General features: G+C 40.7%; 1 protein-coding gene across 2 annotated transcripts in view; it reads left to right on the top strand.

The window, feature by feature from the left end:
- Nucleotides 1–23,026, top strand: part of LOC138840456 (serine/threonine-protein phosphatase with EF-hands 1-like) — a 56,615-nt gene that overhangs the window by 8,216 nt on the left and 25,373 nt on the right. The window contains exons 1-6 of one of the 2 annotated variants that reach the window (XM_070040786.1): nt 2,946–3,184; nt 12,810–12,937; nt 15,026–15,086; nt 18,947–19,110; nt 19,670–19,784; nt 22,032–22,078. In XM_070040786.1, coding sequence (XP_069896887.1) covers nt 12,932–12,937; nt 15,026–15,086; nt 18,947–19,110; nt 19,670–19,784; nt 22,032–22,078 — 393 coding nt within the window. In that variant the 5' untranslated portion in view covers nt 2,946–3,184; nt 12,810–12,931. Of the gene's footprint in view, nt 1–2,945; nt 3,185–12,809; nt 12,938–15,025; nt 15,087–18,946; nt 19,111–19,669; nt 19,785–22,031; nt 22,079–23,026 lie in introns of those variants that run through there. The other variant, XM_070040784.1, reaches the window with a different exon arrangement.

The raw sequence follows: 23,026 nt of genomic DNA, 5'->3' as shown, positions 1-23,026 counted from the left end.
TCTGCATTAGAAACTAGAAAAGGCTCTTTTAGTCTCTTTGATGGGATATCACTAGATATGGAGCCTTCCTTTCTGGGGAAACAGATGAAGCTAAGGAGAAAGATATGAAAATATGAATGATAGAAACTTTAAAGCTTCTAATCTACTTGAGAAACATGGGTAAAGCACAGGAGAAAGGCAGGAGACTGTGATGTTGTCCCTCTTGGAAAGAAAGGAAGATTGATTTTGATGTGAAAGTATTACTGTTTTAGGCAGTAGGCTTATTCATGGATAAATCTGTTATCCTTCATGCTTCCACATCGATGAGCCACGAAGACATATGCTAAGCAAGAGACAAAAGACCACATGCCATAATTCCATGTAAATGTAACATCCAGAAGAGGCATCTCTATAGAAGCAAGTAGATTTGTGCTTGCCAGGGGCTGGGGGAGGTTGGGAGAGAACAGGGAGTCCCTGTCTAATGTTTAGGGTGAGGGAAAAGTTCTAAAATTAGATTGTATGGGCTCCAAATCTGGAAACATTCAAAACTATTGACTTGTACACTTTACCATTTTTACCAAATTCTGATGTTTCTATGGCAAACATGACCAAATTATGGACAAATACATCTGAATATGATGTATTAAAAAGTCATTATTAGCCGGGTACCAGCGACTCCTGTAATCCTGGCTACTCAGGAGGCTGAGGATAGGAGTTCAAAGCCAACACAGTCAGGAAAGTCCTTGAGACTCTCATCTCTACTTAACTGCCAGGAAACCGAAAGTGGCACTGTGGTTCAAAGTGATAGAGCACTAGCCTTCAGAGGAAAAGCTCAGAGACAGGACTTAGACCCTGAGTTAAAGCCCCAGGCCCAACATTTGTAAAAATTATTAGAAACAGTGCCTAGACCCTGAGTTCAAGCCCCATGACCAACATTAAAAAATCATAGTGGACATAGAATCTAAAATGTGAAAACTTAAATAGAAGCCTCAGTTCTGTGACATGGCAGCATCTTATTGTGATGGTGTATGTATTCCAATGTGAACTTTCATCCAGTATGGAAGTAAAACCAATCCCTTTATCTTAGTTCATGTTAATAAGGAGCCAGTACCATTGAAGTGTAGAAATAACAGAGTAAAGCAGATGAAGAACCTTAATGTTTCCCAGTTGTTTAATGGGATGTATCTTTCCCATGTGTGTTAGCTATTTTTTTCTCTATCTGGATTATAAACTAAGTGCAGCTATTCACAAAGATTAGTAATTTAAGAGTGTTCTGTCCTCTGTACTTCTAGACATGGAATCCATATACAATTTGAAAATTCGTGGCAAAGTAACAGCAATCATACTCAAACATTAGTCTATTAAGTTTTCTTTTGATTTTTCAAATTTACTTTTGATTTATCTACAATATTATGAATTAAATTATGATATTAAGTATAAAAGGTAAAAAAGGGGGCTGGGAAGGTGGCTCAGTGGTAGAGCGCTTGCCTTGCATGCATGAGGCCCTGGGTTCAATTCCTCAGCACCACATAAGCAAAAAGAAAAAAGCTAGAAGTGGCGCTGTGGCTCAAGTGGTAGAGCGCTAGCCTTGAGCTGAAGAGCTGAGGGACAGCGGCCAGGCCCAGAGTTCAGGCCCCACGACCGGACCCAAAAAACAATAAAAAATAAAAAAACTAAAAGGTAAAATAAAAAAAGGAATGTCAATGGCTGAATTGTATGTACCTTCATAGCCAAACAGAAGTAATAACAAGAAGTCTTTTATCGTGGGTGACATTTTCCTCTTGTCCTTGGCTGCAGCTCTGTCTTACTTCAGAGGAGAGCTGGCCCAGGAGCAGGGGATTAACTTGAGCATTGGATTCACTTAAGCATCTTACTCTAGTTCTTAGGTCTTTGTCTGAGCCTCATAAGTTAGCCTAGATAGTTACTTGCCTCAACAAGGAAGAGCTGGGTGCTGGTGGCTCACACCTATAATCCTAGCTACTCAGGAAGCTGAGATCTGGGGATCCCGGTTCAAAGCCAGCCCAGGCAGGAAAGGTCCATGAGACTCTTATCTCCAGTAAACTACCAGAAAACCCTAAGTGGCGCTGTGGCTCAAGTGGTAGAGTGTTGGCCTTGAGCTGAAGAGCTGAGGGACAGAGCCCAGGCCCAGTGTTCAAGCCTCAAGACCGAACAAAAAATTATATTTAAAAAAAGAAAAAGAAAAAAGGCTTGGTGCTGGTCACTCACATTTGTCATTCTAGCCACTCAGATGGCTGGGATTTGAGGATCACAGCTCCCAGACAGGAAAGTTCGAGAGACTCTTACCTCCAGTTCACCCCCCACAAAAGCCAGAAGTGGAGCTTTGGCTCAAGTGGTAGAGTTCTATCTTTGAACAGAAAAGCTCAAGGACAAGCTGGGTGGCAGTGGCTCACGCCTGTAATCCTAGCTACTCAGGAGGCTGAGATCTGAGGATAACGGTTCAAAGCCAGCCCGGGCAGGAAAAGCCGTGAAACTCTTATCTCCACTAAAAACCACCAGAAAACCGGAGTGGTGCTGTGGCTCAAGTGGTAAACCACTAGCCTTGAGTTGAAGAGCTGAGGGACAGCGCCCAGGCCTAGAGTTCAAACTCCATGGCCGACAAAAACAAAAAAACTGAAGGACAGCTCACAGACCCTGTGATCAAGCACAAAAACAAAACCATAAAGAAACCGCAACACCACTGTGACTTGAACCAATGATTTTTTTTGCATGTAAGGGACACTTGACAAACGCCACATTATAAAAGCCTCAAGCTGAGACCTCATGCGGTTGTCTATTCATAGGGTTAACTCCAATACCCTAAGCCTTCCCTGAACTTTCCCACTCTTCTTCCCTCCCATGGCACCGCCCCTTCCCACAGTATCCAATTACCCCTCCCTGCCAAGTTCGCAGGCGATTGTGATCCTAGGCTTTGTGACCCAACAATCTCCTCCCCCTTAAAAGTCACCGCCGCCGGCGCCTGTGGCCAGGGCTGGTTCAGCCCCAGCTCAGCCTCCTGGGCCCCTCCTGCCCCCCTCCCCAAACTTTCCCTCAGCCCAGGCATCGGGAAGGGTGGAAGCGGGCCCCGCCTTGCCAGAACACAGGCGCCTTCTGGAAGCTTCGCCAGCTCCTGAGGGACCGGTGTTTTTCGTTTTGCCCAGAAGCCACCTGAACCCGGTCCTGGACTCCACTGACGTGGGCGTCTGAGGTGAGAAGGTCCCCGAGAAGGCCCCACAACCCGCGGCCTCGGTTGGAGGGGTGCGTCCAGGGCGGGGGGGGGGGGAAGGAAGGTTCCTGAAGCTCCGGGATGGGGTGGGGTGGGCGGCCCAGTCGGGGGTGGGGGGAGGGAGGGCTTGGACTCCGGGCCTGGGCGCTGTCCCTGAGCTTTTTCCCCTCAAAGCTAGCGCTCTACCACTTGAGCCACAGCCCCACTTCCGGCCTTGGCTCGCTTTGGCCGTGAGATTGGGGCAGGCGTGCTGAGGACCATTGTTTTTGTTATTTTATTTTTTTTTATTTTTTGCCAGCCTTAGGACCTGGGCACTGTCCCTCAGCTCTTCAGCTCAAGGTGAGTGCTCTACCACTTGAGCCACAGCTCCACTTGCGGTTTTCTGGTGGTTAATTGCAGATAAGAGTCTAATGGACTTTCCTGCCAGGGCTGGCTTTGAATGGAGTGTGATCCTCACATCTCAGCCTCTTGAATAGCTAGGATTACAGGTGTGAGCCACCAGCGCCCAGCCCCACCATTTCTTTATGGTGGCCACGGGAGCTTTAGGGCAGGTCATGAAACTTGAAGGTCCCCAAGTCCTGTGATATGAAAACGACAGGTTCCTGAGAATCCCAAATTGCAGACATGAAATCGGCGGTGATCAAATCCATCACTGGCCCTGCGTGACTGCATAGATGGAAACTTCTAACCTGTGCTTCTGGGGCTGTGGTCTCAGAGGTTGCTTGGATTTTCACTACAATGGCTTCCTCTAAGCTGCTTGCTTTTCATTGCTAGTAAAGAAAATGCACACTATGGGCTGGGCGCCTGTAGCTCATGCCTATAATCCTAGCTACTCTGGAGGCTGAGATCTGAGGATCACAGTTCAAAGCCAGCCCGGGCAGGAAACTCTGTGAGACCCTTATCTCCAATAAACCACCAGAAAACTGGAAATGGCACTGTGGCTCAAGCGGTAGAGCGCTGATCTTGAGCTGAAGCGAACTGAAGGACAGCGCCCAGGCCCAGAGTTCAAGCCCCAGGACCGAAAAAAAAAAAAGAAAAAAAATGGACAATTTTTTACCTTTTGTAATTTCAAAACAAAATCCTTAAAAGTAGAAACTTGTGAGCCAGGCGCTGTTGGCTCATGCCTGTAATCCTAGCTACTCAGGAGGATCATAGTTCAAAGCCAGCCCGGGCAGAAAAGATGGTGAGACTCTTTATGTCCAATAAACCAATAGAAAACCAGAAGTGGCGCTGTGGCTCTAGCGGTAGAGCGCTCGCCTTGAGCTGAAGAGCGCAGGGACAATGCGCAGGCCCAGAGCTCAAGCCCCACTAGCGACCGAAAAAAAGAAAGAAAGAAACCTATGAGCCTTCTAGAGAAAAAAGTATTGGTGACTTCAATCTTGAAGCCATGAAGATTTAGGGATAATGCTTCAGATGGGCACAGTTATACTTGGCACCCCTAGGCATACACATTCGCATCTGAACAACTATAAGAAAACTATATGAACAGATTAGAAGTCACTTCAAAGTTCCTTTTTTTAGTCCTCCTGTTTCTCATGGATTTCACCATTGTTTGACTCCATTCATGGAGAGTAACTTCAAGTCTCTTTCTCCTGGCCATTTGCTCTCCTTTTCGTGTGTCAGTTCCACATATTCTCTCCCTAAACCTCCGGTACCACCTTCCCCAACTTGGTTTAGAGTCACTGACTTTGCTTCCTATGTTGGTCAAAAAATGGGGGCAATTATAAGATATCATCCACAAAACTCTCCTGCCTTTTATCTGTGTGGAAAAAGCCTATCATGGAGACTGTTGAAGAAATTTAAATGTATTGACACAATTGCAAATCAAATGTGCTTTTTTTTTTTAAAAAAACAAACAGGTTTGTCATTTAATGAAACAATAGTAAGTTATATTTAGCACTCTTCCAAAACACATGGAGTCTGACTATTGAAAAATAGTGTTTCTGGACAGCAAAATGAACATTAGATCTTTGTTTATTGCTGAAATAAATGATTCCAATTATCCTTATAAGATATAATCTATATAGCAATATACTTAATATGTACAAGATATGGTAAGTCTTCAAGGGGTAGTAAATGACACAGCGGATATATCTGGGATTCAAAAGAAGTCTCAGGCTCCCAAACTGTTGTGATTTTTAGTGGTACATATAACATGCAGTAAAAACACAACTATCGGGCTGGGAAGGTGGCTCAGTGGTAGAGCGCTTGCCTTGCATGCATGAGGCCCTGGGTTCGATTCCTCAGCACCACATAAGCAAAAAAGAAAAAAGCTGGAAGTGGCGCTGTGACTCAAGTGGTAGAGCGCTAGCCTTGAGCTGAAGAGCTGAGGGACAGCGCCCAGGCCCAGAGTTCAGGCCCCACGACCGAACCCCAAAACAAAAACAAAACAAAACAAAAAACACAACTATGGCAAAAGTTGCAGCATGCCTACACAATATGTAAAGTGAGTTTTCTCATGTGTTTTAAGGATGTATTTTAAGAATGTAGTAAAGGTTCTCCCACAATCTTTACAATTCATAAGGCTTCTCCGCAGTGTGAGTTCTTGCATGTGATTTGAGGCAGAAAAGGCTTTTCATGGTTTTTATTTTATTTTATTTTAATTTTTATTGTGAAAATACTGTACAGAGGGGTTACAATTACATGGGCAAGATTATGAGTACATTTCTATCAAGCATTGTTGCCTCCTCCTTTGTTTCTCCTTCCTATCCCTTCCCATCTCCCCCTCCTCCCCCCACCCTCCTATCACCCCTCCTTTCATGGTTTTTTAAGGGGACTAGAAGAAAGACTTTCCCCGCACTGCTTCCATCCATAGGGTCTTTAGCCAGTGTGAGTTCTTAAATGTACTTGAAAGTAAGTAGAACAAATGAAAGTGTTCCCACAGTCATCACATTTGTAAGATGGATGGATTTTTTTTTGGGGGGGGGTGGGGTCATCACATTTGTAGGGCTTCTTTCCAGTGTGAGTTCTTTTGTGTCTAGGAAGGCCACCTCAATAAGCAAATATTTCCTCACATTGCTTACATCCATAGAGTTACTCTTCCATGGGTATGAAGATGACTCGAGAAACTGAAGGCCTCCCCACATTCCTTGCATCTGTGGTTTCTCTCCAGTATGGATTCTCTCATGTTCTTTTAGAGAACTGGGACAAGTGAAGGCTTTCCCACATTTCTCACATCCATAGGGATTTTTCTCCCAAGTGCATCCTGTCTTGTAACTGAAGGTAATTGAACAAAGTAAAGCAATTCCCACAGTGCTTAAAATATTTTGTTAAAAAGTTAAAAAAAATAATGTTGCACCAGTGGCTCATGTCATTAATCCTAACTACTCAAGAGGCTGAGATCTGAGGACTGAGTCCATGTGACTCATCTCCAGTTAACCACCAGAAAATCGGAAGTTGTGCAGTGGTTCAAAGTGGTAAAGCACTAGCCTTGAGCAAAAAGCTCAGAGACAATGCCAAGGCCCTGAGTTCAAGCCCCATGACCAATAACAATAAAATAATAATAATAATAATGTTGTTGTTATGAAAGCGTTGTACAAAGGGTTTACCATTTCATAAGTCAGGTAATAAGTAAATTTTTTTATTGGACAATATCACCTGTTCCTTTCCTTTTTTCCCAGTTTCCCCTTCCCATCCCTCTTTTTTTTCCTCTTAGAGAAAAATTTGGATTTGGATTTATATTGTGCTTGGCAGTAGGTTTTTATTAAATTGATGAACTGGACTAGAGTGAAAAGTTCTCCTATAGTGTGTTGTTCAGACATTAAAATTATGTATTTTTCATCTAACAATTTCTGAAAGGATCTTTTGTCATTCAAGTGACAGAAGCTCCAACCCAAACTGAATCTGCAAAGGTAATTTCACGTAAATGATTAGCAAATCTGCAAGGTAAGATTTGACCTAGAAATTTATGATCCATTTCCTTTTCTCTGACTACTTCTTGTTCTTCCCTTCTCCAGGCATAAGTTCACCTTCTAGGCAAGCTTCATGGTGACAGCCTTGCTTAGACAACTATAACTGGGGGAGATGAGTGAATCTGTGTATCAGCACTCTCTCTTGGAGCCCTGAGATTCACTCATATTTCTTGTCTTTACCTATGTGCTCACTCAGACACTCTTTTAAATTTTTTCTTTTTTTTCCCACCCCTCCCACACCCCTCCACCCTAAATTGTACAGTTCTTCAACATAGAGTCTTGTGCATCTCATTGTTACAATGAGTCAATCTGTATCCCTGTTTAAACATTTTGTTTTTTCCCTTCCCCTCAACAAGTTATACCAATATCAGATACAGTGAAAACAGGGGTTATACCATGGGGGAGGGATCAGACACTCTTTTGTCAGAAAAAAGTGTAGTTAGCATTTGGCCTTAGTGTAGTTAGCATTTGTGTAGTTAGCATTAATGTAGTAGCATTTGGCTTTAGTTTACCTGCCTATTTCTGAGCAATCACTGTTGCTTGCAAATTAGTTTATTTGGGACACATATTCAGAAAGGTGATTGTTATTTATCACATTCAAAGCACAGCACTGGGAATCATGAAAGGATATTTTTTTGAGTTGTGTTTGAACTTAGGGCCTTTCATATGTTCAAGTGCTTTACTAGAGCTATCTCTTTGGGGGGGGTGATTTCATAAAGGAATATTAAGGTTCTATTATAAAGCGATTAAGGGAATATTTGCTAGTCACCTTGTTAACAGAATGCTGGCTCAGTAGCACAATATTATGCAATATAATAGTAGTAATAATTATAATGAGTATTTATTGAATCCTGTGACCCAGGTACTACCCAAAGCACTTTATAATGTACTAACATTGGTTAGATTATCTGGCTATATACAATCAAATTTCATAGCAGAAGTGTAATGCAAACTATTTTTAAAATCCTACATAATAGGAAACAAAGCAGAAAGCAGCTTCATCTTGTCCTTTTATCTTCCTGTTATTCTCAGTGTGAGGCTTTCTCTCTAATGGTCATAAGATAGCTGATGTAGCTCCAGGTATTGCATCCTATTTCCAGGCAGAATATAGGGGAATGGTTAACTGGAAAAGGCTTCTACCAGCTGAGACTTTGCCTTTTTATTAGGGAAAAACTTTCCTCAAGGCTTCAGCCAATAGATTTCTGCTTATATCTCACTGGTTAGAATGGTGCCACATACCCACGCTTAACTTCAAGGACTACTAGGAAATCAAGTTTTGTTGAACAAAATTGGTATTGTTGGTAAGGCAAAAGGGAGAATGGACATTGGTTAGGCTACTATCAGTGACTGCCACAATATATATGAATTCATTTTTTATATACCCAATAAAGTCAGTGCTATTATGATTGGTACTAGTTTTGTAGATCAAGTGGTGGTCACAAAGATTTTGTGATTTTATCTGATTTATACACACAGCTATTAAGTAGTGGAGGTAGAATTGGAATCCAAGCAAGGTGACTTTAGAATCTAATTTTGTATTGTTCCTACATGCACCCTGATCCATGAGCCACACCACATTTCTTCTCTAGGATGTGCATCTACTCCTGAAATGTAGGTCTCTTCTGAACAGGGAAGCTAATATTAGTTTTTCACCAGTTCTGGGACTTGAATTCAGGGCTTGGGCACTGTCCTTGAGCTTCTTTTGCTCAAGAATATCACTCTACCACTTGAGCCACAGCGCCACTTCTGGCTTTTTCTGTGTCTGTGGTACTGAGGAATCAAACCCAGTGTTTCATGCATGCTAGGCAAGCACTCTACCACTAAGCCACATTCCAAGTTCGTGGAAGCTAATATTAGTTTAATGCCTTGTAGTTTATGAAGAGATTTCCACTAAAATAATTCCTTTCAATATTGTCATTCACATTTTATGTACTGTTTAGTGTTCAGTAATAAGTAGTACAAAGGGGTTTCATATGAAAATTCCACACATGTATACAGTGCATTTTGCACTAATTCACAGTGTTATAGTCCCTTATTCTCTCTCTTCTCCCGTACATTGAAAAGCACTGGTAGGTTTCATTATTCTAACCAACCATACACACACACACACACACACACACACACACACACACACACACACACACACACACACACACACACACACACACACACACACACACACACGAGTATCTGTGATATATTTTGATTTTGTTTCACAACATGGATCCCATTGCCCCAACAATACCCCATTTGTACTGAAGCCCAATGATTGGCATCTTTACCTACCCCTGACTTCCTCTCATAGTCTACCTACTTGTCGTTTGCACTTTCACATTCTTGTAAAATTACTCAAATTTTATCAGGCTAGAACCATCAAGATGATTGTCAGGCTTTTTTTTTTTTTCAGTCGTGGGACTTGAACTCTGGGCCTGGGAGCTGTCCCTTCAGTTCTTTAGCTCAAGGCTATCGCTCTACCACTTGAGCTACAGGGCTACTTCTGGTTTTCTAGAGGTTAATTGGAGATAAGAGTCTCATGGACTTTCCTGCCCCAGCTGTCTTTGAACCATGATGCTCAGATCTCAGCCCCGAGTAGCTAGGATTACAGGCATGAACCACCATCACCTGGCTATCAGGCTTTTTTTTTTTTTAGCTGGAAGTAGGGTTTGAACTTAGGGCCTTGCATTAGTGAATCTGGTGTAATATGGTTGAGTCATGCCTCCAGCCTTTTTTTTTACTGATAGGCTCTTCCCATCTTTGTGTGTGCCTGAGCAGTAATCTACCTACTCTAGGCTTCTCATCATAACTGCGGTCATAGGTGTGTGCCACTGCATCCAGTTTTTGCTCCTTGGAGATAGTGTCACAACCTTTTCTACCACATCTGGTTTTTGTTCTGTAGTGATACTGTCATAGTCTTTTCTGCCCTATCTGTCCTGGCACAGCGATCCTTCCTGTCTCAATCTCTTATGTAGTTTGGAATGGCAGGGTAAGCTACCGGTGCCTAGTTGTTGTCAGTTTGTCTTGTTGAAGCGTTTGGAACAATACTGAGTACAAAATAGATGCACAACTGTTTGTTGAATAAATGAATGAAACCAAAGTGAGAGTAAATTTCCTAAAACAAAATGCTTTAAAAATGTCCCCAAAGGCTTGCCTGTGAACTCTTAGCCATCTGAGGCAGTAGTAGGTAGATTTTTGAGAAGAAAGCTATGGATCTTTCTCTGGCTATGCTTTAGCTAGTAGTTTTGACATTCTCCTAAGAAACAAACTGTTCATTATTTTCCCTGCTTATAAACACAAAAATGGTTGACAAGGGTCAGTGGTGGGCAAGAGAAAAAGTGAACGTAGAATCTGCCTGATGAGAGGTCTCTCATTAGATTGTGTTGCTCACATTCCGTTGGCAGCTGCTATCATGTCTACATCCTACATTGTGGGGTTGTCAAGGTAACTTATTAATACATCATTCTATAATTTTCCTCTGGAAGCTTCCAGAGATGACTAAGTAAAGCTCTTTGAAGAAGGACTTAGTATAGGATACATTGTGTGCTGAGCTTACAGATCAGACCTGAAGACTCACTAACCAGAAATGTGAAATTTTAGGAGTCTCTTTCCCCATTGAGCCAAGGTGGAAGGGATAAAACCCTGAGGAATGATTGTAATAGATAATAAAGTTTGACAACCGCAGGTCTGTGTGGCATTAGGCAAGTTTGTTAACTTCCTCTCATATTGTGTAAATACTAGATACTTTTAATGGCTTCTTCAGCAGCTTTAAATGCCTGATTCTTCTATTAAATATCATTCCAAAATAATCCTATCTTTCTTTCCTCCCTTTCTTTTTCCTCCCCTTCTTCCTTTTCTTCTCGTTCTCTTCTCCTGAACAAATATGCTCAGAGAGTGTATATGTAGTATATGGGTAGTAGATTTGTAGTGACCCTGAATGATCTAAAGTAGAATGCCATAAGGCTTCTTTTGCCTTTAGACTTGATTTTATAAACATTTTTGATATTATGATATAGAGAAAAAGGACATGGTAAACACTAAAATTACCAAAATTAAAATATTCCAAAGGATAAGAGGTTTAATTAATTCAATATGTAATTGGGCCAGGTCTTGGTCAGAAAACTTAGTTATTAAAGTTATTGTTTTAAAAATATGCTCATGCTGTGTGTACACATACAGGCAATACATATAAACATATATATTTAGTCCTAGGGCATAAGACATGCTAAGCACATGCTTTACCACTAAGTTGTGCCCCAGCCTTATTTTTGCTCATTTTGTTTTCTTTCTTTAGTAGAGTTGAATCCTTGCAACTTTGAGTATGGTAGTAATGAAAAAATAGATATAGGGGCTGAGAAGGTGGCTCAATGGTAGAGCGCTTGCCTTGCATGCATGAGGCCCTGGGTTCGATTCCTCAGCACCACATAAGCAGAAAAAAACAAAGCCAGAAGTGGCGCTGTGGCTCAAGTTGTAGAGCGCTAGCCTTGAGCTGAAGAGTGGAGGGACAGTGCCCAGGCCCAGAGTTCAGGCCCCATGACCCTCCCCCCCCCAAAAAAAAACATAGATATATCTGGAAGACTTTTATACTAAAAGATGTAAATAGATTTGGTCAGACTACTTTTGAGGTTCCCCAGATAAGAAAAACACCCCCAAAAGTCTTGAGACAGTATATTACAGAGAGAAATTTTGATGAAAACCCCTAGGTCAGTAGAGTAGGCCTAGAATGCATGATGGGATGAATTTATTATTGTTTTTGGTGGGTCATGGGGATTGAACTTTGGGCCTGGGCGCTGTTTCTCTGAGCCCTTCTTTATTTCCTTCTCTCAGTTCCTGGCTGCATTCTATCTAAATTTGTATTTTTCATGGCTTCCATCTATGTTGTTATATGTAACTGTATTTCATACCTTTATATTGTTAAATAACCCCATTGTCGGAATGTCATATTATGTTTATTCATTCATTCCAAACTAACTAGTATAAAAAAGGGCTAAAATTAAGGCTTAGCAGTAGAACTTATACTTACATTCATTCCAAACTAACTAGTATAAAAAAGGGCTAAAATTAAGGCTCAGCAGTAGAACTTATACTTAGTCAGTATGGGTTCAAACCCACTCAAATTAGGACCTGTGTTCAAACCTGAGTACTGTACTGACCAAAAACAGAAAAGCAGATAACTAAGCATGGCTGTCTACTTTCAAAAACGAAGTACTCACAACTACTAATAAAAACAGTCCAGTGAACAGAGAACATTGAATGTGTTACTTGCTTACCAAACTAAGCACTGACTTCCTTTTGAAATTGGGGTAGGGATTCCTGCAAGGAGTTGAACATAAGCCAGGCAAAGATGGAAGTGGGGGAGTGAGCACCCCTCTCCTCCTGTGTATGGGGGAGTAGAAAGGATAATGCACGTGAAGTGTCCAGCTAGTGCCAGGCACATAGTAGGCATTCAGTAAATAGTGGCTAAGGGAGGAAACATATGATAGGATTAGGGGATAAAGTAACTGGCCCAGATTTTGGATTTAGAGAGGTGAGTTTATGCAAGGTAAATAACTTGGAGAGACGTATGATCACACTCATTGTTTATAGTGTTTTGTGTAGTTATGATTTAAGAATCTTGTAATGATTTCATTTTTTACTGAAGCATGTATTTGTGTGCATATTAACTGTATTTTTTCTGACTTTCATATCCTGTGGGTCCGCAGTGGTGAAAGCTGCATTGGTCATCCAGAAGAGGTATCGAGGTTACAGAGCTCGATTGAAGGCCAGAGAGTATTGTGCCCTTGCCGTATTCCAGTCCCTTGAATATGCTGATGAACAACGGCAAATGCAGGTCTGTTTTGCAAGGCTGTCTCTTTCTCTCTGCACCCTACTATTAAAGTGCTTCTCTTTGCCTCCTGTTGTTGAAAGAATGGAAGTTTGGGTCCATTTTAAGCTGAGGAATTTTGGTTAGAGTCTTTAATACAGAAGGTAGCATCAGCCCGGTGCCAGTGGCTCACGCCTGTAATCCTAGCTACAAAGGAGGCTGAGTCTGAGGATCGATGTTCAAGGCCAGCCCCAGCAGGAAAGTCTGTTGAGACTCTTATCTCCAAAAAACCACTAGAAAACCAGAAGTAGTGCTGTGGTTCAAGTGGTAGAGTGCTCACCTTGAACTGAAGAGCTGAGGGACAGTGCCCAGGCCCAGAGTTCAAGCCCCACGACCGAACCGCCCCCCCCCCCCCAACACTGTCTTCCAACTAGTGTTTTTTAAGGAGCCACATTTTCTTAATACTAGAGACTATCATTTGGGAAGAAGGTGGTGGTTTCTAGTTTAGAAGTTGATTTTTTTCCAGAGGACTTCATAGTATCTAGCTAAGTAATAGAGATAGCCTTATCCCATTTTTGGGTATGTGCCCTAGTGGGAACTAAAGTTGTTACTTTATGGAAAGAAAGGATACTTTAAGATTAAAAAAAATGAAAGAATTTCCTGTGAATAAATTTACCTAAGTTCTATAAGAAAAAAATATGTGTGAGGGAGGAATACCTTTTTAAAGCCTGCAATATGAATTCAGAAATCCCTCTTTAATACTCGCTAATAAAAGGGCACTTTTTAGCAGTAGAGAAGATCTCAGACAGAGGACCAGTATAGTTGTTAATGAAAAAAATTAACTTGTAGAATCACATGTAGAGTTTATCCCACATATGTGAAAGAAAATTAAACGCACAGGGAGAATCTGGAAAGAGGTATCCAGCAAATTTGTTTGCTATGGTTAGTTCTGGGAGTAGTATTGATGGGTAAATATGGATGTCAAGAGGCACTTGTCACTTTTAGTTACAGATTCTAATCTTTAAAAAATAGTTGGTGTTTGAAAACAAGATAAATGGGTGGGCTTCTTCTTGTCTGCTCTTAAAAATATACACTGGGACTTAGTCAAAGAATCCTTTTTTTCCTGATTAAGAGCTCACAGTGTTGGCTGTCTTTTATTTTTAATTTTTTTGTCGGTCATGGGGCTTGAACTCTGGGCTTGAACTCAGCTCAAGGTGAGCGCTCTACCATTTGAGTCATAGTGCCACTTCCGGTTTTCTGGTGGTTTACTGGAGATAAGAGTCTCACGGATTTTCCTGCCTGGGCTGGCTTTGAACCACGATCCTCAGATCTCAGCCTCCTGAGTAGTTAGGATTACAGGCGTGAGCCATCAGTGCCCGGCAGTTGGCTGTCTTTTTAAACACTACTTAATCTCCCCATCAAAGAGAAAAGAGTCACAACTAATCCAGCAGTCCCACTTGGAGATATATATATATATATATATATATATATATATATATATATATATATATATATATATATATGATAGATAGATATAAATTTGTATAAATAGGTTTATCTATCTATTTATATATACCTACAGATAGACATAGATAAATATATATAAAGAAAATACAGGTAAGCAAAAAGTTTATCTTAGGTTAGACCTCCTGGAGGCAGAGTGAGACAGATTCTGATATAAGCGACTTACTGAGACTGAAAGAATGTTCTCAGGAGAAACCTTTAAGGGAGTGAGGAAGGAAAGCAAGCTAGGATGGCAGGGGAAGCTTTCAGAGAAGTGTGACTCAGCCCGATTTCATCAGGAGACCTCAAGTGTGAAATGAATTACAGATTGTCTCATGCGCAGGCAGAAGGTGGGGGAAGGGGTTGCTGTGCTTTTGCCTCTGCCACTTGTTGTCTATGGCCATCCTGCCAGCAGAGATGGACATGTAATAGCCCATGCTGCTTAGTATGGTGCTGCCCATCTACAAGGGCAGGGATAAGTGTGGCACCTGAGCCTCTGTAGCAGCAGGTAGGTGAATGCCTCAGGTAGAAAACTGGCAGGGAACTGGCAGCATTTTTCACAGTAGATGTTTGAGCTTCATTAATTGATTTATACATTTTTATTTTATCCAGTTATCGAGTATCTTTTCCTTCGTGTTGAAAAATTATACACCTATATATAAAGAAAATAGAGGTAAGCAAAAAGTTATGTTTTGAACTAGTCATTAGATACTGAATTATTCTCATTAAGAAATGCAGTTCCTGTAGAAGGCTATCTTTTTCATTTCTCAGCTTTCTCCTATCTCTATGTGACACCCCACAACTGGTGAAATCACCTTGACTGGATTTTTTGTATGGTGTCTGCTAAGTTGATTTATTATTTTTTAGTTTTCAAAAAAAAGAACAGATGGGCTGGAAGTTGGCTCAGTGGTAGAGCGCTTGCCTTGCATGCCTGAGGGCCCTGGGTTCGATTCCTCAGCACCACATAAGCAAAAAGAAAAAAGCTGGAAGTGGCGCTGTGACTCAAGTGGTAGAGCGCTAGCCTTGAGCTGAAGAGCTGAGGGACAGCACCCAGGCCCAGAGTTCAGGCCCCACGACCGGACCCCAAAAAAAAGAACAGATTTTATTCAGCATCCATTAGCTGAATATCTCTCTTGAATCACAATCTTTGGATACAGAACAGTAGCTTAGGAAGTATGATCTAATTTTTTACTCAAAAACTCTCGTGCTGAGAAATCAAAATATTTGGAATATTTCATATGGTGGGTCAGTTTAAAAATGGCAGATTAAATGTAACTGACACCGACATACTTCTGTTTTCTTCTCTTGTGTGTCTGTGTGTCTTCTTTGGTTTGAAAATATTCCTACTTCCAAGAATTCATGTGTTGCAACAGTATTGAAAAGTTGGACCTTTAGAAGATAATCAAGGCATGAGATCCTGTCCTCATGAATGGATTAATACCATTATCGTGAGAGTGAATTTGTTGCCTAGACAGTGGTGTCCTTATGAAATGACCTGTCATCTCTTTTTTGTACATGCATGTTCTGACTTATGACATGGCAAGAAGGCCTTCACTAGTCATTGCTCCCTTGGTGTTGGACTTTCCAGTCTCCTGATCCCATAGCTGAATACATTTATGTACATTACAAATTATCCAATCTGTTGTATTCTATTATAGCAGCAAAAACTGACTAAACAACTATAATCTCACTCTTTTTCTATCATCTACCTGGCCACTGTGAACCAGAGACTTGGCAATATAGGTGTAGTACAAATAGTTTTAAAATTACAACTATTCACAATGCATGCATTTTCCTGCAAATTAAGATCTTCCTCAACCACTTTGGAAAGCAGTATGGAGGTTCCTCAAAGACTCCACATAGAGCTCCCCTATGACCCAGCAATCCCACTTTTGGGCATTTACCTAAATGTTCACAAACAAGACCACACTAAAGCTACCAGCACGACTATGTTTATTGCAGTATTATTTACCATAGCTAAGATATGGAACCATCCCAGATGCCCCTCAGTAAATGAATGGATCAAGAAAATGTGGTATATATACACAAGGGAATTCTATGCCTCCATCAGAAAGCATGACATTGCCCCATTTGTTAGGAAATGGAAAGACTTGGAAAAAATTATATTAAGTGAAGTAAGCCAGGCCCAAAGAAACATAGGTCCCATGGTCTCCCTATTTGCAATAACTAGTATATGTCTGAGTCAAGCAGAAAAGGTCAGATAAGTTGATGTTAGGGAAATGAACCCTAAGATATGTATTCAAATGTTTTTTTTCTTTCATGCGATTGTTTCTAACATATTCATAAGATTATTTCTTTGTTGCTTTGTATGTCCCTCTCCCACGTATAACCCCTGCTTTCACTGTATTTGATGTTGCTATAATTTGTGGAGGGGAAGGGAAAAAACAAATCGTTTAAATAGGGATATAGGTGGACTCATTGCAACAATGAAATGTACAAGTCGTTATGTCCAAAATGAACTTTACAACTTTGGTGGGGGGGAGGAGGATTGGGTGAGGGGGAGGATGGGAAGGGAAACAAAGGAGGAGGTTACAATGCTTGATAAGAAATGTACTCATTATCTTTCCCATGTAATTGTAACCCCTCTGTACAGTATTTTCACACAAAAAAGATCTTCCTATGGTTATCTTGGAAGTGGATATAGACCTAAAAGCCCATTTTTCTTTCATTTGAGCTAATAATTTTGGTTTAATTAAACCATAGCTTAGCTAGGTTTAAGTAATCTGATACGTACCCTTCAACAGAGTGAAAAAAATAACAATTTTTTTGGTGCTGATTCTGGACCTTGAACTCAGCCTGGACACTGACCCTGAGAATTTTGCTCAAGGTTAGCACTCTACCACTTGAGCTATAGCTCTATTTCTGGCTTTTTTTCCTTTTTTGGGGTGGGGAGGAGGTCCGGTGGTAAGCCTAAACTCTGGGCCTGGGCGCTGTCCCTCAGCTCTTCACCTCAAGGCTAGTGCTCTACCACTTGAGCCACAGCGCCACTTCCGGCTTTTTTTTCTGCTTATATGGTGCTGAGGAATTGAACCCAGGGCCTCATGCATGCAAGGTAAGTGCTCTACCACTGAGCCACCTTCCCAGCTGTGGCTTTTTTTTCCCCTTAATTGGAGTTTTCCTTAACCAGACTGGCTTTGAACCATGATTGTCACTTTTCAACCTACTGATTAGCTAGGATTACAGGTATGTGCCAGCAGTGCCTGGCAAGGATGGTATTTTAATGGCACAATTTGCACTAAGTACATATGTATGTACATAATTAAAGCATTTAATGGCTTATTGAAGCTTGCTTGCTTTTTTTTTTTCAGAGTTGAGGACCAAACTCAATTTGTCAGGCAAGGGCTCTCCCACTAAAAAAAAAAAAAATCTCTAACCCCTTCATCAAAACATTCTGAATAGTTAACTACCCAACCATGATGAGTGGATGGAAAGTTGTTTGCTTTTAACATTCTTTAGCTTGAAGTAATTGTTATAAATTTCAAACAAAATCTAGATGAGAAAAATGGCCTCTTTCTAATAAAATTGAAGATAGATATTTTTCATCCTAAATTCCACATGTTATCAAATACTATGGTCTGGTCATCAAAAACATTGTGGGTGATACAACAATTTCAAAAATTTCCAAATATGACCTACTTTAGAAAAAGTTTTTCTTAATTGTAATTTCTCTACATAGCTGGATAGTGAAAAAATTTATTTTGTCTACTTGTGCTAATATCATATGTTCCAAACAGGACCTCTGTAAGTATTCAATATGATAGAAACTTTTCAGGGAATGTCTTGGAAAGAAGTTAGTGTTGAATATGTCATCATCCTCTGAGTCAGTTATAGCTTACTGTAGTAATATTGTGTATTAACTACATTTTTTTCCTAACCATTCTATAGATTAGCTGAGTATTTGGAGATTTTGGTGTACTTGATTTGTCAGTTTTAGGGCTCTTGGCTGGAGTATACTCATGATCAACTTGAGATTTGCTAGCTATTGGCTAATATAGGATTGCCTCAGCTAGGATGATTCACCTGTGTTCCACATGGTTTTGACCTTTTGGTAGGCTAACGTAGGCCTTGTGGCAGGATTCTAAAAGAGCAAGCCTGGAGCTATACACAGCTTCCTGAGACCTAAGTGTGGAGCTGGTACAATCCCTTCTTCCATATTTTTCAGGCCCACAGAAGTTATAAGCCCAGCCCATTTTGAGGGTATGAGCAAATTGACTCTTGATGAAAATAGCTGAAAATCACATTAAAAATGGGTTCAAAATGCAGTCATGCTATTCAGTATACAGTATGTAGAAAATGGCTTATGTAACTTATGGGAAGAGATGGGAGGGGGAATGATATCTGTGAATATCCCAGAGTCAGTTGTTCCTCAGGATTGTCCCCATATGGGATATCTTGATATTCATAACATTTAGCACAGTGTCTTACATGGCTTAAGTATATAAGATCTTTGCTAAATTGAAGTACAGCAATCATGATTCTCACTCCGGTGCCTCTTTGTCTTTCCTTTTCCAGTATTAGCAGATCAACTTATTGAAAACAACTTCCGGGAATTTCAGGACAGACAATACAATGTGGAGATGGTACAAGTTCCCCAGTCCTACAGTGGTCCTCGGCTAAAATTTCCTTTCACTTTTAGTGATATTGATGTACTTATTAGGGCCTACAAAAACCAACAGGCAAGTTGAACAGAAGCTGCCCTGATGTTCATTTTCAACTGATTATTATTGTCATTATTTTGGCTGCATACTTCCTTAGGGCAAGTGAGCATTAATTCCCCCATTACTTTTCCTGGGCTGTTAAGGGCCAAGAATAGCCAGAATTACTCTGCAAATGGATATTCATGAAGAACATGCAAATATATTAACATCTCATATTTCCCATACTGTCACATGGAAAGAATGTCAACTAGTTTAAATTCCACATGTTACTGCTGGAGCTAATTCTCTAAAACCCAGCTATGGTTGACCCAAGTCTGATGATGCCCCTGTCAGCCTGGCCTTTGGGGGCTGTAGCAAGATTTTTTTAGAACATTCATTCAGTCAGTCAGTCACAAATACGTCCTGAGGGTTTTTTAATATGCTATACACTTTGCTAGAACCATCAATTTGGGAACCATTTAGAGGGTATCTTGAAATGCATCAGCCTAAATGTCTTCATATACTTCATTTTCAGAGTTTTCTATGTATCTGTGTCTATGTATTCATTAGGTCTATTTCCTCTGGTTTCCACTCACAGGTACTCCATGCCCACTATGTCTTAGAGGTGCTATTTGAAACCAAGAAAGCCCTGAAGAAAATGCCGAATTTGACATATACCAACTCTTCTCCCTTCAAAGACATAACAATATGTGGTAAGTTTTAGAGGAAAAAATGAATATTCAGGAGCTTTTTGATCCTGTGTTGTATCATTTACCTGACTTGAAAAGTGCATCATTTGAACTGGGTTAGGGGAAAATGCTAGTTTAGATTATCTACCATAATACTATTGTTACCCATCTTGTCTTTATTTTGTGTTTATTTCACCAGCTGGTGGGAATTAATTATGTGAGAAATGAAAGAATGGATAGTTTTTTTATAAAGGTAGGTAACATTTAACATGGAAAAGAATCCATGAGTGGAAAAAGCTTCTTTTCCCCGTGACTAGCTCTGATTATCTTCGTTTCATGTCACTTTGTTGGGAAGAGAACCCAAGGCAGGGTTGAGATGAAATTCTTTTCTGTCCTTGATTACTGTTTTAGACTTTTTTCTTACTTGGTCCCTGCAGCTTTTGAAAGAGTGTGAATGTCCCAGAAATCTGTTTCTTGTTCTTCTATATAACAAGATTTGAGATTTTGGTATCATATAGTCTAACCTGGCAGGCTATTGCTTGAAGAAACAGTACACATTGAAATTGATTACATTTGGTGTTTAGTGGGCTTGTAAATGTTTTCGAGTGGGGTGTATACAAGGAACAATTCCCTTAACTTCTAAGTAAGCCTTTAGGTTATCAAACTGGTTGTTATTTTCCAGATTAATTGAACTTGCTTCTTTATACTGACAGGTAAAAGTCAATTTGATAATCTAATTAAACCATTTCCATGTCTAGCATCTGATAGTGATGATAGCAGTACATCCTCAGGAAATGTCATGACTCAGATTTTTGAAATATCTCAAGGTTCAGTTCCAACCTAATGGGGCCACTACAGATCTCTAGCATATGGTACATCTCAACATGATAGCCTAAAGAATAAAGAATTGGAGGCCATAAGGCTTACGAAGCCATTCCATTTTGGGAAGCCTCTGAAGCCAGGGTTAGTCTTACTATCTGATTATACGTAACAGCCACAACACAGTGGGATCAGCTCCCGTGTTATACCTTTAGTTGCCATTATACCTTTAGTTGCCATCACAGACGCAGAAAGAGACATGTTTTCCTGGAAGTATCACAAGAGTCACATAGTCACTTTTTTTGTGTCAGTTATGAGGCTTGAACTCGAGGCCTGAGTGCTGTCCCTGAGCTCTTCAGCTCAAGGCTAGCACTCTACCACTTGAACCACAGAGCAAATTCCATTTTTTTCTGGTGGTTCATTGGAGATAAAAATCTCATGGACTTTCCTGCCTGGGCTAATTTTGAACAGAGATCCTCAGATCTCAGCCTCCTGAGTAGCTAGGATTATAGGCATGAACCACTGGTACCCAGCTCACTCTTATTTTTTGTTTTTTTTTGGGTCTGGTCGTGGGGCCTGAGCTCTGGGCCTGGGCGCTCTCCCTCAGCTCTTCAGCTCAAGGCTAGCGCTCTACCACTTGAGCCACAGCGCCACTTCCGGCTTTTTTCTTTTTACTTATGTGGTGCTGAGGAATCGAACCCAGGGCTTCATGCATGCTAGGCAAGCGCTCTGCCACTGAGCCACCTTCCCAGCCCTCACTCTTATTTCTTAATCAATGTTTTGATATATTTGTATGGTTTCCTTTAGTTCATATCATATTTATTTCCTATTTCTCCCTCTTCAAAATAATGTCAGTTATCTACTAACAAAGTTTAAATTATATATGCTTTTGCTGGAGCTTATTGTCTAAAACTCAAGTGTCATGTATTAGCCAGGTATGATGGTGCCCTTCCAAGCCTGGCATTTGGGAGCCTCAGCCTCCATGTACTATGATTGCAGGCATGGACCTCCATGTCTAGACTCTAAATGCTTGAATTATGAAAAGTGCTGCTGGGCTTGAATTCCAGCCCTGATATTTTTTAGCTGAGTAGCTGAATGTAGCTACTTTTGATCTCATTTGGAAAATAAGAATGGTGAAAATAGTATTCATTTTATAGAAAATAAGGATTGATCAAAATTGTGAAAGTATAACCATCATTATAGTTTTTGGTTCAGAGTACATGAATATCTGTGCAAATACTGGAGTGAATAGTAGCATATACTGCCCCCTCTTACAGGAGAGCAGAAGAAAATAGTACCATGAAAACAAATTATGAGCTGAATTAATATCATAGGGTAAATCTCGATGTTCTGAGAACATTTGAAGTATTGAATGTTTAAATTTCTGTAAAAAAATAAGCATTGCATCTTGTTTCCTACAGAATAGTGATTTTTTTTTCATTTGCATTTCAGGCGATTTGCATGGACACCTAGATGATCTTTTATTGGTCTTCCATAAGGTAAATGATTATTTTGCTAAGTATTTGTACTTTTATTGGTAGGTGGGGAGTAGTCCGAGGGAAGATGACAGTATTAATTTTTTTGTTGGTTGGTTGTGGTGCTTGAACAATGGGCCTGGGCGCTGTCCTTGAGCTCTTCAGCTCAAGGCAAGTGCTCTACCACTTGAGCCACAGCACCACTTCCAGTTTTGTGGTGGTTAATTGGAGATAAGAGTCTCATGGACTTTTCTTTCTGGGCTGTCTTTGAACCAAGATCCTCAGATCTCAGCCTCCTGAGTAGCTATGATTATAGGCGTGAGCCACCAGTTTAGGTCTAATTGATTGTTTTTGTGATTATGCTTTCCTGAGAGGAGAACGTGATAACCACTACACTACAGAAACTTGTGATTATGCTTTCGTAAGTGAAGTGTACTGGATAAAGAGGGAAGTAGTCTTTTATTTTTTGTTTGTATATAAATAAAATGAGGCTAGAGCACTCCATTACTTGAGGTGTGTGTGGAGGCAATGGTGTCTATCTTGCATCTACCACAATGGCATCATATCACAATCCTCTATGCAACCTGGATAGTCTGGATTAGTGGCCGGAGCCAGCACGTGCATCTTGTTCTTTGAGAGAGAGGTTTCACTAACTTTTATTCTGGGCTGGTTTCAAACCATCTAATCCCTGCCTCCTGCATACCTGTGATTACAGACATGTACTACCATGCCAGGTTTGTTTGTTTAAGTGCTGGTTCCAGAGCTTGGACTCAAGGCCAGGGTTCTCTCCTTGAGCTTTTTTGCTGAAGGCTAGTGCTCTACCACTTGAGCCATAGCTCTTCTAGCTTTTTTGGTTGTTTTAGTGGAGATAAGAGTTTCACAGAGAAGCCTAGCACTGGTGTCTCATCCCTGTAAATCCTAGCTACTTAGGAAGCTGAGATCTGAGGATCACAGTTCAAAGTCAGCCCAGGC

The sequence above is a fragment of the Dipodomys merriami genome, unplaced genomic scaffold, assembly GCF_024711535.1.
Source record: "Dipodomys merriami isolate MVZ:Mamm:240054 unplaced genomic scaffold, mDipMer1.0.p SCAF_3, whole genome shotgun sequence".
NCBI classification, from domain to species: domain Eukaryota; kingdom Metazoa; phylum Chordata; class Mammalia; order Rodentia; family Heteromyidae; genus Dipodomys; species Dipodomys merriami.
Note: the sequence above shows the minus strand (reverse complement) of the source record. Positions and strands in the feature narration are given on the sequence as shown.